This window comes from Panulirus ornatus, chromosome 1, assembly GCF_036320965.1.
Source record: "Panulirus ornatus isolate Po-2019 chromosome 1, ASM3632096v1, whole genome shotgun sequence".
In the NCBI taxonomy this organism is placed as follows: Eukaryota; Metazoa; Arthropoda; class Malacostraca; order Decapoda; family Palinuridae; genus Panulirus; species Panulirus ornatus.
In genome coordinates this window covers 15,657,782-15,672,951 of record NC_092224.1, presented here as the reverse complement: position 1 = coordinate 15,672,951, position 15,170 = coordinate 15,657,782, and the positions used below count along the sequence as shown (strand labels likewise).

Below are 15,170 nucleotides of genomic sequence, written 5' to 3'. Positions count from 1 at the left end.
GCATGTACAGAGCATCAGACTGGGGAAGAGCAGTGTGGTTTCAGAAGTGGTAGAGGATGTTTGGATCAGGTGTTTGCTTTGAAGAATGTATATGAAAAATACTTAGAAAAATAGATGGATGTATGTAGCATTTATGGATCTGGAGAAGGCATATGATAGAGTTGATAGAGATGTTCTGTGGAAGGTTTTAAGAGTATATGGTGTGGGAGGTAAGTTGCTAGAAGCAGTGAAAGTTTTTATCAATGATGTAATGCATGTGTAAGAGTAGGAATAGAGGAAAGCGATTGGTTCTCAGTGAATGCCGGTTTGCGGCAGGGGTGTGTGATGGCTCCATGGTTGTTTAATTTGTTTATGGATGGGGTAGTAGGGAGGTGAATGCAAGAGTTTTGGAGAGAGAGGCAAGTATGCAATCTGTTGTGGATGAGAGGGCTTGGAAAGTGAGTCAGTTGTTCGCTGATAATACAGCACTGGTGGCTGTTTCAAGTGAGAAACTGCAGAAGTTGGTGACTGAGTTTGGTAAAGTGTGTGAAAGAAGAAAGCTGAGAGTAAATGTGAATAAGAGCAAGGTTATTGGGTTCAGTAGGGTTGAGGGACAAGTTAATTGGGGGGTAAGTCTGTATGGAGAAAAACTGGAGGAAGTGAAGTGTTTTAGATATCTGGGAGTGGATTTGGCAGCTCTTGGAACCATGGAAGTGAAAGTGAGTCACAGTGTTGGGAGGGGGCAAAGGTTCTGGGAGTGTTGAAGAATGTGTGGAAGGCAAGAACTCTATCTCGGAGGGCAAAAATGGGTATGTTTGAAAGAATAGTGGTTCCAACAAAGTTATATGGTTGAGGCATGGGTTATAGATAGGGTTGTGCAGAGGAAGGTGGATGTGTTGGAAATGAAATGTTTAAGGACAATATGCGATGTGAGGTGGTTTGATCGAGTAAGTAATGAAAGTGCAAGAGAGTTGTGTGGTAATAAAAAGAGTGTGGTTGAGAGAGCAGAAGAGGGTATATTGAAATGGTTTGGTCACATGGAGAGAATGAGTGAGGAAAGATTGACAAAATGGTTATATGTGTCAGAGGTATAGGGAATGAGGAGAAGCAGGAGACCAAATTGGAGGTGGAAGGATGGAGTGAAAAAGATTTTGAGTGTTCAGGGCCTGAACATGCAGGAGGGTGAAAGGCATGCAAGGAATAAAGTGAATGAGAACAATGTGGTATACTGGGGTTGATGTGCTGTCAATGGATTGAACCAGAGCATATGAAGCATTTGGGATAAAATATGGAAAGTTTTGAGGGCTTAGATGTGGAAAGGGAGCTGTGGTTTTGGTGCATTACACATGACAGCTAGAGACTGAGTGTGAACAAAAGTGTCCTTTGTTGTCTTTTCTTAGCGATACCTCATGCGTGTGGGGGAGGGGGGTGCTGTTACATGTGTGGTGGGGTGGCGATGGGAATGGATAAAGGCAGCAAGTATGAATATTTATTTTATTATTTATTTATTTTGCTTTGTCGCTGTCTCCCGCGTTAGCGAGGTAGCGCAAGGGAAACAGACGAAAGAATGGCCCAACCCGCCCACATACACATGTATATACATACATGTCCACACACGCACAATATACATACCTATACATCTCAATGTACACATATATATACACACACAGACATATACATATATACACATGTACATAATTCATACTGTCTGCCTTTATTTGTTCCCATCGCCACCTCGCCACACATGGAATAACAACCCATTCCCCCCTCATGTGTGCGAGGTAGCGCTAGGAAAGACACCAAAGGCCCCATTCGTTCACACCCAGTCTCTAGCTGTCATGTAATAATGCGCCGAAGCCACAGCTCCTTTTCCACATCCAGGCCCCACACACTTTCCATGGTTTACCCCAGACGCTCCACATGCCCTGGTTCAATCCATTGACAGCACGTTGACCCCGGTACACCACATCATTCCAATTCACTCTATTCCTTGCACGCCTTTCACCCTCCTGCATGTTCAGGCCCCGATCACTCAAAATCTTTTTCACTCCATCTTTCCACCTCCAATTTGGTCTCCCACTTCTCCTCGTTCCCTCCACCTCTGACACATATATCCTCTTTGTCAATCTTTCCTCACTCATTCTCTCCATGTGACCAAACCATTTCAAAACACCCTCTTCTGCTCTCTCAACCACAATCTTTTTATTTCCACACGTCTCTCTCACCCTTACATTACTTACTCGATCAAACCACCTCACACCACATATTGTCCTCAAACATCTCATTTCCAGCACATCCACCCTCCTGCGCACAACTCTATCCATAGCCCATGCCTCGCAACCATATAACATTGTTGGAACCACTATTCCTTCAAACATACCCATTTTTGCTTTCCGAGATAATGTTCTCGACTTCCAAACATTCTTCAAGGCTACCAGAATTTTCGCCCCCTCCCCCACCCTATGATTCACTTCCGCTTCCATGGTTCCATCCGCTGCCAGATCCACTCCCAGATATCTAAAACACTTTACTTCCTCCAGTTTTTCTCCATTCAAACTTACCTCCCAATTGACTTGACCCTCAACCTTACTGTACCTAATAACCTTGCTCTTATTCACATTTACTCTTAACTTTCTTCTTTCACACACTTTACCAAACTCAGTCACCAGCTTCTGCAGTTTCTTACATGAATCAGCCACCAGCGCTGTATCATAAGCGAACAACAACTGACTCACTTCCCAAGCTCTCTCATCCACAACAGACTGCATACTTGCCCCTCTTTCCAAAACTCTTGCACTCACCTCCTTCACAACCCCATCCATAAACAAATTAAACAACCGTGGAGACATCACACACCCATGTCGCAAACCTACATTCACTGAGAACCAATCACTTTCCTCTCTTCCTACACGTACACATGCCTTACATCCTCGATAAAAACTTTTCATTGCTTCTAACAACTTGCCTCCCACACCATATATTCTTAAAACCTTCCACAGAGCATCCCTATCAACTCTATCATATGCCTTCTCCAGATCCATAAATGCTACATACAAATCCATTTGTTTTTCTAAGTATTTCTCACATACATTCTTCAAAGCAAGCACCTGATCCACACATCCTCTACCACTTCTGAAACCACACTGCTCTTCCCCAATCTGATGCTCTGTACACGCCTTCACCCTCTCAATCAATACCCTCCCATATAATTTACCAGGAATACTCAACAAACTTATACCTCTGTAATTTGAGCACTCACTCTTATCCCCTTTGCCTTTGTACAATGGCACTATGCAAGCATTCCGCCAATCCTCAGGCACCTCACCATGAATGATACATACATTAAATAACCTTACCAACCAGTCAACAATACAGCCACCCCCTTTTTTAATAAATTCCACTGCAATACCATCCAAACCTGCTGCTTTGCCGGCTTTCATCGTCCGTAAAGCTTTTACTACCTCTTCTCTATTTACCAAATAATTTTCCCTAACCCTCTCACTTTGCACACCACCTCGACCAAAACACCCTATATCTGCCACTCTATCATCAAACACATTCAACAAATCTTCAAAATACTCACTCCATCTCCTCACATCACCACTACTTGTTGTCACCTCCCCATTAGCCCCCTTCACTGAAGTTCCCATTTGCTCCCTTGTCTTACGCACTTTATTTACCTCCTTCCAAAACATCTTTTTATTCTCCCTGAAATTTAATGATACTCTCTCACCCCAACTCTTATTTGCCCTCTTTTTCACCTCTTGCACCTTTCTCTTGACCTCCTGCCTCTTTCTTTTATACCTCTCCCACTCATTTGCATTTTTTCCCTGCGAAAATTGTTCAAATGCCTCTCTCTTTTTCCCTAATAATCTTACTTCTTCATCCCACCACTCACTACCTTTTCTAATCAACCCAGCTCCCACACTTCTCATGCCACAAGCATCTTTTGCGCAATCCATCACTGCTTCCCTAAATACATCCCATTCCTCCCCCACTCCCCTTACCTTTTGTTCTCACCTTTTTCCATTCGTTACTCAGTCTCTCCTGGTACTTCCTCACACAAGTCTCCTTCCTAAGCTCACTTACTCTCACCACTCTCTTCACCCCAACATTCTCTCTTCTTTTCTGAAAACCCCCACAAATCTTCACCTTCGCTTCCACAAGATAATGATCAGACATCCCTCCAGTTGCACCTCTCAGCACATTAACATCCAAAAGTCTCTCTTTTGTGCGTCTATCAATTAACACGTAATCCAATAACGCTCTCTGGCCATCTCTCCTACTTACATATGTATACTTATGTATATCTCGCTTTTTAAACCAGGTATTCCCAATCACCAGTCCTTTTTCAGCACATAAATCTACAAGCTCTTCACCATTTCCATTTACAACACCGAACACTCCATGTATACCAATTATTCCCTCAACTGCCACATTACTCACCTTTGCATTCAAATCACCCATCACTATAACCCGGTCTTGTGCATCAAAACCACTAACACACTCATTCAGCTGCTCCCAAAACACTTGCCTCTCATGATCTTTCTTCTCATGCCCAGGTGCATATGCACCAATTGAAATGTTTAGGTATGTTTATGTGCGTGTGTGGGCATTTATGTTTATATATTTGTGTATGTGGGTGGGTTGGGCCATTCTTTTGTCTGTTTCCATGCCCTACCTCGCTAACGTGAGAGATGGCGACTAAGTATATTAAGAAAATATATATTCCGCAGTCTGATGCTCTGTACATGCATTCACTCTCTCAACCAATACCCTCCCATACAGTTTCCCAGAAATGCTCAACAAACCTATGCCTCTGTAGTTTAAACATTCACCTTTATCCCCTTTGCCTTTGTACAGTGGTACTGTGGATGCATTCCACTAGTCCTCGCACCTTACCATGATCTATGCTTACATTGAGTATCCTTATCAACCAATTAACAACACAGTCACCCCCTTTTTTAATAAATTCTACTGACATACCTTTCCAACCTACCACCTTGCCGGATTTCATCTTCAACAAAGCTTCACTACCTCTTCTTTCTTAACCAAACCATTCTCCCTGACCCTCTCACTTCACACACCACCCCAACCAAAGCACCCTATATCTGCCACTCTGTCATCAACACATTCAACAAATCTTCAAAATACTTGATCCATCTCCTCACTTCATCACTACCCGTTATTACTTCCCTGCTTACTCCCTTCACCGATGTTCCCATTTGTTCTCTTGTCTTACATATGTTATTTACTTTCTTCCAAAACACCTTTTGATTCTCCCTAAAGTTTAATGGTACTCTTTCACCCAAACTCTCATTTGTCCTCTTTTTTCATCCCTTGCACCTTCCTCTTGACCTCCTGCCACTTTCTTTTATTTATCTCTCAGTCTTTTGCACTCTATCCTTGCAAGTGTCTTCCAAAGGCCTTTCTTTCTCTTTCACTAACAACTTTACTTCTTCATTCCACCATTCGCTACCCTTTTTAAGTCACCCTTCACCCATCTCTCTTCTAAGATGGCCAAATTTAAAGCCTTTAGCCTTTCCTTGGAACTATGGTATCGTAATTCTGTTACCACCTTTGGTGCCTTCTTCTGGATCTTCTCTATTAGCTATCTGTTCTTCAAAAATGTATTCTAGTTTTAGTCATATGTGTATTATGAACAACTTTCTATTCTGATACTTGCCAGAAGACAGTTTGTATCCTATGCTGTTCTCCTAATGTGGGCCCACACTCAGGTTGTAGGTCATAGATAATGCTGACTCCCAGGTCTTTCTCATACACAGAAACTTTAAGCTTATTTCTTCCCTGATGATCATCATATTGTTGCCTTCATTTACTATGACCCCTCTTCATTACATTGCATTTGCTTGGGTTGAATTTCATTATGTTTAGTCCCCTGGTAAGATGTTCCAATCTTCCTTGCTTTTTACTTCCCTCGTGAATTTTACATCATGTGTAAACTTATTTTAGTAGGAGCCCATACTTTCAGGCAAGTCATTGACATAGACCAAGAAGAATAACACTCCCAAGACAGAAACCTAGGGCACTCCATTTCTGACAGATGCCCATTGTTCTTTTCCACTGAGACAGTCTTACTGTCCATCAGAGGAGGACCCCCACCATTCCTCCTCGATAGTCCAGATTCTTAATCAGTCTCAGATATGGCACTAATTTTTCAAATGTAACAATATGTGTGATTACATAGATTTATGTTTGTTAGATATTATATTTATACATTTTTTTTCAGGCTTTACAGTACCTGATCCTGATATCTGAAGTTGACGATACTGAAATATTCAAAATATGTTTAGAGTATTGGAATGCTCTTGCCTCAGACTTATACCGGGAATCCCCATTTCTTCCCCCAACTGGTGCATCTCCAATTTATCTCCCAAGACCAAATTCACGACGGCAATTTTACCAACCCATTCTAACTAAGGTATATCGTATGTGTCTATTGATTGTTCTTTTTCTATCAGAAGGCATACTCTATCAGTATATATTTTGAAAGGGAGATGATTACTGAAAGTGCATTTGATTAAGTGCAAGATAGCACAGAGTGATGAGAATTTATATTTAAGGAATCCTCAACCTTGAGCTGAGATAGGGTTGATTGTAGAGGTTCAGGATGAGCTACTATGCTGAATAACAGAAGAGGGCATTTAAATTTGAAATATATGTACGGTTCATGGTGAAGTGCCTGAGGATTGGGGGAATGCATGCATAGTACCATTGAACGAAGGCAGAGGGGATAAAGATGAGTGTTCAAATTACAGAGGTATAAGTTTGTTGAGTATTACTGGGAGATTATAAGGGAGGGTATTGATTGAGAGGGTAAAGGCATGTACAGAACACCAGATTGGGAAAGAGCATTGTGGTTTCAGAAGTTGTAGAGGATGTGTGGATCAGGTGTTTGCTTTGAAGAATGTATGTGAGAAATACTTCAAAAAACAAATGGATTTGTATGTAACATTTATGGATTTGGAGAAGGCATATGATAGAGTTGATAGAGATGTTCTGTAGAAGGTATTAAGAGTATATGGTGTGGGAGGTAAGTTGCCAGAAGCAGTGAAAAGTTTTACCAAGGATGTAAGGCATGTGTACGAGTAGGAAGAGAGGAAAGTGATTGGTTCCCAGTGAATGTTGGTTTGCGGCAGGGGTGTGTGATGTCTCCATGGTTGTTTGATTTGTTTATGGATGGGGTTGTTAGGGAGGTGAATGCAAGTTTTGGAGAGAGGGGCAAGTATGCAGTCTGTTGTGGATGAGAGGGCTTTGGAAGTGAGTCAGTTGTTGTTTGCTGATGATACAGCACTGGTGGCTGATTCAAGTGAGAAACTGCAGAAGTTGGTGACTGAGTTTGGTAAAGTGTGTGAAAGAAGAAAGCTGAGAGTAAGTGTGAATAAGAGCAAGGTTATTAGGTTCAGTAGGATTGAGGGACAAGTCATTTGGGAGGTAAGTTTGAATTGAGAAAAACTGGAGGAAGTGAAGTGTTTTAGATATCTGGGAGTGGATTTAGCAGTGGATGGAACCATGGAAACGGAAGTGAGTCACAGGATGGGGGAGGGGGCGAAGGTTCTTTGAGCATTGAAGAATGTGTGGAAGGCGAGAATGTTATCTTGGAGAGCAAAAATGGGTATGTTTTAAGGAATAGTGGTTCCAACAATGTTATATGATTGTGAGACATGGGCTATAGATAGGTTTGTGCAGAGGAGGGTGGATGTGTTGCAAAGGAAGTGCTTGAGGACAATATGTGGTGTGAGGTGGTTTGATCAAGTAAGTAATGAAAGGGTAAGAGAGATGTGTGGTAATAAAAAGAGTGTGGTTGAGAGGGCAGAGGAGGGTATATTGAAATGGTTTGGTCACATGGAGAGAATAAGTGAGGAAAGATTGACAAAGAGGATATATGTGTCAGAGATGGAGGGAATGAGAGGTGGGAGACCAAATTGGAGGTGGAAGGATGGAGTGAAAAAGATTTGAGTGATCAGGGCATGAACATACAGGGGGGTGAAAGGCGTGCAAGAATAGAGTGAATTGAAATGATGTGGTACACTGGTGTCGACGTGCTGTCAATGGATTGAACCAGGGCATGTGAAGAGACTTGGGTAAACCATGGAAAGTTTTGTGGGGCTTGGATGTGGAGAGGGAGCTGTGGTTTCGGTGTATTACACATGACAGCTAGAGACTGAGTGTGAACGACTGTGGCCTTTGTTGTCTTCCTAGCACTTCCTTGCACGTGTGGGGGGTAGGGGGGTGCCATTTCATGTGTGGCAGGGTGGTGACGGGAATGGATGAAGGCAGCAAGTATGAATATGCACATGTTTATATGTGTATATGTCTTTGTATTTATGTGTATATATTCATTGAAATGTAAAGGTATGTATATGTGCGTGTGTGGGCGTTTATGTAAATACATGTGTATGTGGGTGGGTTGGGCCACTCTTTTGTCTGTTTCCTTGTGCTACCTTGCTAACATGGGAGACAGCGTTTAAGTATAATGAATGTATGAATATTTTTTTTTTTTGCTTATCACACTTAGTCACTGTCTCCCACATTAGCAAGGTAGCGCAAGGAAACAGATGAAAGAATGGCCTAACCCACCCACATGCAAATGTTTATACATAAACTCCCACACACGCACATATACATACCTATACATTTCAACATATACATACAGATACATACACAGACATATACATATATACACATGTACATATTCATACTTGTTGCCTTTATTAAGTCCCGTTGTCACCCCGCCACACATGAGATGGCACCCCCATCCCTCTGCACGCGCAAGGAAGTGCTAGGAAGAGACAACAAAGGCCACATTCGTTCACACTCAATCTCTAGCTGTCATGTGTAATGCATCGAAACCATAGCTCCTTTCGACATCCAGGCCCCACAAAACTTTCCATGGTTTACCCCAGACTCTTCACATGCCCTGGTTCAATCCACTGACAGCACGTCGACCCCAGTGTACCACATTGGTTCAATTCACTCTATTCCTTGCATGCCTTTCACCCTCCTGTACGTTCAGTCCCTGATCGCTCAAAATCTTTTTCACTCCATCCTTCCACCTCCAATTTGGTCTCCTACTTCTCGTTCCCTCCACCTCCGATACATATATCCTCTTTGTCAATCTTTCCTCACTTATTCTCTCCATGTGACCAAACCATTTCAATACACCCTCTTCTGCTCTCTTAACCACATTCTTTATTACCGCACATCTCTCTTATCCTTCCATAACTTACTCGATCAAACCACCTCACACCACATATTGTCCTCAAATATTTCATTTGCAACACCTCCATCCTCCTCTGCACAACCTTATCTATGGCCCATGCCTCACAACCACATGGCTTTGTTGGAACCACTATTCCTTCAAACATACCCATTTTTGCTCGGAGTTAATGTTCTCACCCTCCACACATTATTCAATGCTTCCAGAACCTTCACCCCCTCCCCCATCCTGTGGCTCACTTCCGCTTGTATAGTTCCATCCGCTGCTAAATCCACTCCCAGATATCTAAAACACTTCACTTCCTCCAGTTTTTCTCCATTCAAACTTACCTCCCAATTAACTTGTCCCTCAGTCCTACTGAACCTAATAACCCTGCTCTTATTGACATTTACTCTCGGCTTTCTTCTTTCACACACTTAACCAAACTCAGTCACCAACTTCTGCAAATGCTCACCTGAATCAGCCACCTCTCATCCACAACAGACTGCATACTTGCCTCTCTCTCCCTCCAAAACTCTTGCATTCACCTCCCTAACAACCCCATTCATAAACAAATTAACAACCATGGAGACATCACACACCCCTGCCACAAACCGACATTCTCCGGAACCAATCACCTTCCTCTCTCTCTATTTTTACACATCCTTGACAAAAACTTTTCACTGCTTCTAGCAACTTACCTCCCACACCATGTACTCTTAATACCTTCCACAGGGCATCCCTATCAATTCTCTCATATGCCTTCTCCAGATCCATAAATGCTACATATGAATCCATCTGTTTTTCTAAGTATTTCTCACATACATTCTTCAAAACAAACACCTGATCTGCACACCCTTTACCATTTCTGAAACCACACAGCTCTTCCCCAGTCTGATGCTCTGTACATGCCTTTACCCTCTCAATCAATACCCTCCCATATAATTTCCCAGGAATACTCAACAAACTTATTATACCTTGGCAATTTGAACATTCCCCTTTATCCCCTTTGCCTTTGTACAATTATGTACATTATGCATGCATTTTGCCAGTTCTCAGGCACTTCACCATGAACCATACATACATTGAATATCTTTACCAACGAGTCAGCAACAGTCACCCCATTTTTACTAAATTCCACTGCAATACCATCCAAACCTGCCTGTCAGATGTAAAGGGAAAAAAGGAACAAAACCTGACTACCTTGTGCTCCTTTCTTTTAAAGATTATGTCACTTTTGCTTAGTGCACATACACTTATATGTAGAATAACTAAGCATTCAAAAATTTGGAGATTATATGAAAAGTCAAGCCCTGTTGCAGCCCTGATGTGAATTAATGAGTATGACTAAAAATGTATATGATGTAGTCAAAACAATAGAATTAGGTTGTGTATTATAGTTGATTACTATGTGAGTGTGCTTTATGCTCATACACATTACAGTGTTTGCTGTTGCTTTTCAGGTGAGAGCGTTGATGATCAGTCGGATGGCCAAGCCTGAGGAGGTTTTGGTTGTTGAAAATGAGCAGGGTGAAGTAGTGAGAGAGTTTATGCGTGATACAGACTCAATAAACATGTACAAGAACATGCGTGAAACCCTCGTCTACCTCACGCATTTAGACTACGCGGACACGGAACGTATTATGACCGAGAAATTGGCAAATCAGGTATGACTTTTTTTTTCAAGTATTTCTAGCTAATGAAAGTAGGCTGCTCAACACATGGTGTACTTTAGACAAACTTGCTCCATTAAACATTGTTTAGACTCGAGTACCTAATGGTGTGCATAGTCATCTTTTTTTTTTAATAACGTGATTTCCCTTTCATATCCAGTAGTTATTAAAGTGTATCTTTTACTAGGTATTTTTGCAGTTTCTTGACATGTGTTTTTTAGATTTATGTGTATGAACTTACTTATGTGATTTAAAGCATGAAAATATTTAGTATGTATAAATGGGATGTATTTAGGGAAGCAGTGATAGATTGCGCAAAAGATGCTTGTGGCATGAGAAGAGTGGGAGGTGGGTTGATTAGAAAGGGTAGTGAGTGGTGGGATGAAGAAGTAAGATTATTAGTGAAGGAGAAGAGAGAGGCATTTGAACGATTTTTGCAGGGAAAAAATGCAATTGAGTGGGAGATGTATAAAAGAAAGAGACAGGAGGTCAAGAGAAAGGTGCAAGAGGTGAAAAAGAGGGCAAATGAGAGTTGGGGTGAGAGAGTATCATTAAATTTTAGGGAGAATAAAAAGATGTTCTGGAAGGAGGTAAATAAAGTGCGTAAGACAAGGGAGCAAATGGGAACTTCAGTGAAGGGCACAAATGGGGAGGTGATAACAAGTAGTGGTGATGTGAGAAGGAGATGGAGTGAGTATTTTGAAGGTTTGTTGAATGTGTTTGATGATAGAGTGGCAGATATAGGGTGTTTTGGTCGAGGTGGTGTGCAAAGTGAGAGGGTTAGGGAAAATGATTTGGTAAACAGAGAAGAGGTAGTAAAAGCTTTGCAGAAGATGAAAGCCGGCAAGGCAGCAGGTTTGGATGGTATTGCAGTGGAATTTATTAAAAAAGGGGGTGACTGTATTGTTGACTGGTTGGTAAGGTTATTTAATGTATGTATGACTCATGGTGAGGTGCCTGAGGATTGGCGGAATGCGTGCATAGTGCCATTGTACAAAGGCAAAGGGGATAAGAGTGAGTGCTCAAATTACAGAGGTATAAGTTTGTAGAGTATTCCTGGTAAATTATAAGGGAGGGTATTGATTGAGAGGGTGAAGGCATGTACAGAGCATCAGATTGGGGAAGAGCAGTGTGGTTTCAGAAGTGGTAGAGGATGTGTGGATCAGGTGTTTGCTTTGACGAATGTATGTGAGAAATACTTAGAAAAGCAAATGGATTTGTATGTAGCATTTATGGATCTGGAGAAGGCATATGATAGAGTTGATAGAGATGCTCTGTGGAAGGTATTAAGAATATATGGTGTGGGAGGAAAGTTGTTAGAAGCAGTGAAAAGTTTTTATCGAGGATGTAAGGCATGTGTACGTGTAGGAAGAGAGGAAAGTGATTGGTTCTCAGTGAATGTCGGTTTGCGGCACGGGTGTGTGATGTCTCCATGGTTGTTTAATTTGTTTATGGATGGGGTTGTGAGGGAGGTGAATGCAAGAGTTTTGGAAAGAGGGGCTAGTATGAAGTCTGTTGGGGATGAGAGACCTTGGGAAGTGAGTCAGTTGTTGTTCGCTGATGATACAGCGCTGGTGGCTGATTCATGTGAGAAACTGCAGAAGCTGGTGACTGAGTTTGGTAAAGTGTGTGAAAGAAGAAAGTTAAGAGTAAATGTGAATAAGAGCAAAGTTATTAGGTACAGTAGGGTTGAGGGTCAAGTCAATTGGGAGGTAAGTTTGAATGGAGAAAAACTGGAGGAAGTAAAGTGTTTTAGATATCTGGGAGTGGATCTGGCAGCGGATGGGACCATGGAAGCGGAAGTGGATCATAGGGTGGGGGAGGGGGCGAAAATCCTGGGAGCCTTGAAGAATGTGTGGAAGTCGAGAACATTATCTCGGAAAGCAAAAATGGGTATGTTTGAAGGAACAGTGGTTCCAACAATGTTGTATGGTTGCGAGGCGTGGGCTATGGATAGAGTTGTGCGCAGGAGGATGGATGTGGTGGAAATGAGATGTTTGAGGACAATGTGTGGTGTGAGGTGGTTTGATCGAGTAAGTAACGTAAGGGTAAGAGAGATGTGTGGAAATAAAAAGAGCGTGGTTGAGAGAGCAGAAGAGGGTGTTTTGAAATGGTTTGGGCACGTGGAGAGATTGAGTGAGGAAAGATTGACCAAGAGGATATATGTGTCGGAGGTGGAGGGAACGAGGAGAAGTGGGAGACCAAATTGGAGGTGGAAAGATGGAGTGAAAAAGATTTTGAGTGATCGGGGCCTGAACATGCAGGAGGGTGAAAGGAGGGCAAGGAATAGAGTGAATTGGATCAATGTGGTATACCGGGGTTGACGTGCTGTCAGTGGATTGAATCAGGGCATGTGAAGCGTCTGGGGTAAACCATGGAAAGCTGTGTAGGTATGTATATTTGCGTGTGTGGACGTATGTATATACATGTGTATGGGGGTGGGTTGGGCCATTTCTTTCGTCTGTTTCCTTGCGCTACCTCGCAAACGCGGGAGACAGCGACAAAAAAAAAAAAAAAAAAAATCAGTTACCAATAATTTCCTGTTGTTTTAGTAAGCTGTTTGTTTTGTATTAGAAATATGATGTTATCTCTTCTTTGGCTCTTGTTTGCTGTTTATTAATTTTTTTCATACGTAGTTGCCTTTCACACCTGAGTAACATGATGCACGGAACAAAGGAACAGTGAATTCACTTGCACACATCCAGTCTGTAGTTGTCATGTATAATGAATATATGAAAACTATAGTGTACTGCCTACAATTAAACCTCATAGGTTACTCCTTTGTGTATCATAATTAGTTCATTTGCCAAATTGATCTAGTTTATTTTATCCACAGCATGCTTCTCATCATCGTGAATATTTAGGCCCTGTTACCTCAAAGCTTCCCTCTCTATCCTTCTATATTCTAATTGAAATCAGTCCCAGATGAACCTGGATTTGACAATTACTGTATGTAATATGTGTTTGGTGGCAGAGAGAAATGATGAGGCACTAAAGGCCAAGAAGTGGCATTGTAGTTCTTTTGTTATGGAGACTATATTGCCATGACCACGTCCTTGAGGAGTTCCAGTTGGAACAGGTGTCAGAGATATAAATAGGTAATTGATGAATAAAAAGTGTGGTGAGTGCTATATGTTCATCCTTTCTTTTAACTAAATCTCAATTTAGCTACTCATAGGTATATAGGTAGGTACTTTCCTTTGCTCCCTCTGCTTCTGACAGGTAGATCCTCATTGTAAGTTGTGATTCATTCATCCTGTCCATTTCTTGAACCACATCAGTACACCTTGGTTGACCTTCTTAAGAGTGTGCCTACTGCCTGGTACTTCACACTTTTCTGACTCTCATGCCGTACATGATCAACCCTTCTCTAATGATACCCCATTCTGAGACATTTTATGTCCAACACATCCTACTACTTTCTTTATGTTCAAGGGCCAAGACAAACATTTATGCAAAACTGTTGGGACTGTTATACCTTACCACTTGCACAACTTTGCCCGCTCAAACATTGGCTTAATGTGCCTGGGACTTTATTCCCCTTTTCTCCCCTTTGTACCCCATGTCCAATCTGCTGCCATTTCCATTTCCAGGCATCCGTAAAGGCATTGCACTTTTTTGTAGGTCTTCCCCATTAACACTTAAACTGAAACCATTCTTTCTCATACACCTGCTGCAAACTCAAATAATTCTTTCTCATACACCTGTTGCATCTCATTACCTTACTTTGATTTACATTTGCTATCAGATTTTCCTTTGACAAACACTTCCTAACTCTGATGCCCACTACTGGAGCTTCTCCACTAACTCTGATGCCCACCACTACTGGAGCTTTTTCATGTGTTCTGCCTCCAGAGCTGCGCCATCAACAAACATCAGTTGATTTATCCTCCATGACATAAAGCAAACATGCTGTCAGGATGTCTTTATTTTTAAACTAGGTGTTCCAAATCATCATCCCTTTTTGAACACAACTCCATAAGCTTTTCTCATTTTCCACTCACCTTACCAAATACCCCATGCACCTAATTAAACCCTCAACTGTCACATTACTTTAGCATGTAAATTACCCTTCGCTATTACCCAGTCTCTTGCCTCAAAACTGCTGATACATTCGCTTAGTTGCTCCCAGAACACTTCCTTCTGCATCTTTTTCTTCTTTCTTCTCGTGGGCAAATGTATAAGCATTAATAATCCCGTATCTCTCGCAGATGAATTTTATTTTTACCTACATAAGTCTGGAGCTCACTTCCTTACACTCTTTCTTATATTCTCACAACTCTTGCTTCAGCAGCAGT

General features: G+C 41.8%; 1 protein-coding gene across 3 annotated transcripts in view; it reads left to right on the top strand.

Annotated features, from left to right (window-relative positions):
* The window catches only part of emb (exportin-1 emb), a 149,085-nt gene that overhangs the window by 74,887 nt on the left and 59,028 nt on the right, over positions 1-15,170 (top strand). For all 3 annotated transcript variants that reach the window (XM_071678569.1, XM_071678751.1, XM_071678663.1), the window contains exons 9-10: positions 6,230-6,421; positions 10,663-10,866. In XM_071678569.1, coding sequence (XP_071534670.1) covers positions 6,230-6,421; positions 10,663-10,866 — 396 coding nt within the window. The remainder of the gene's footprint in view (positions 1-6,229; positions 6,422-10,662; positions 10,867-15,170) is intronic.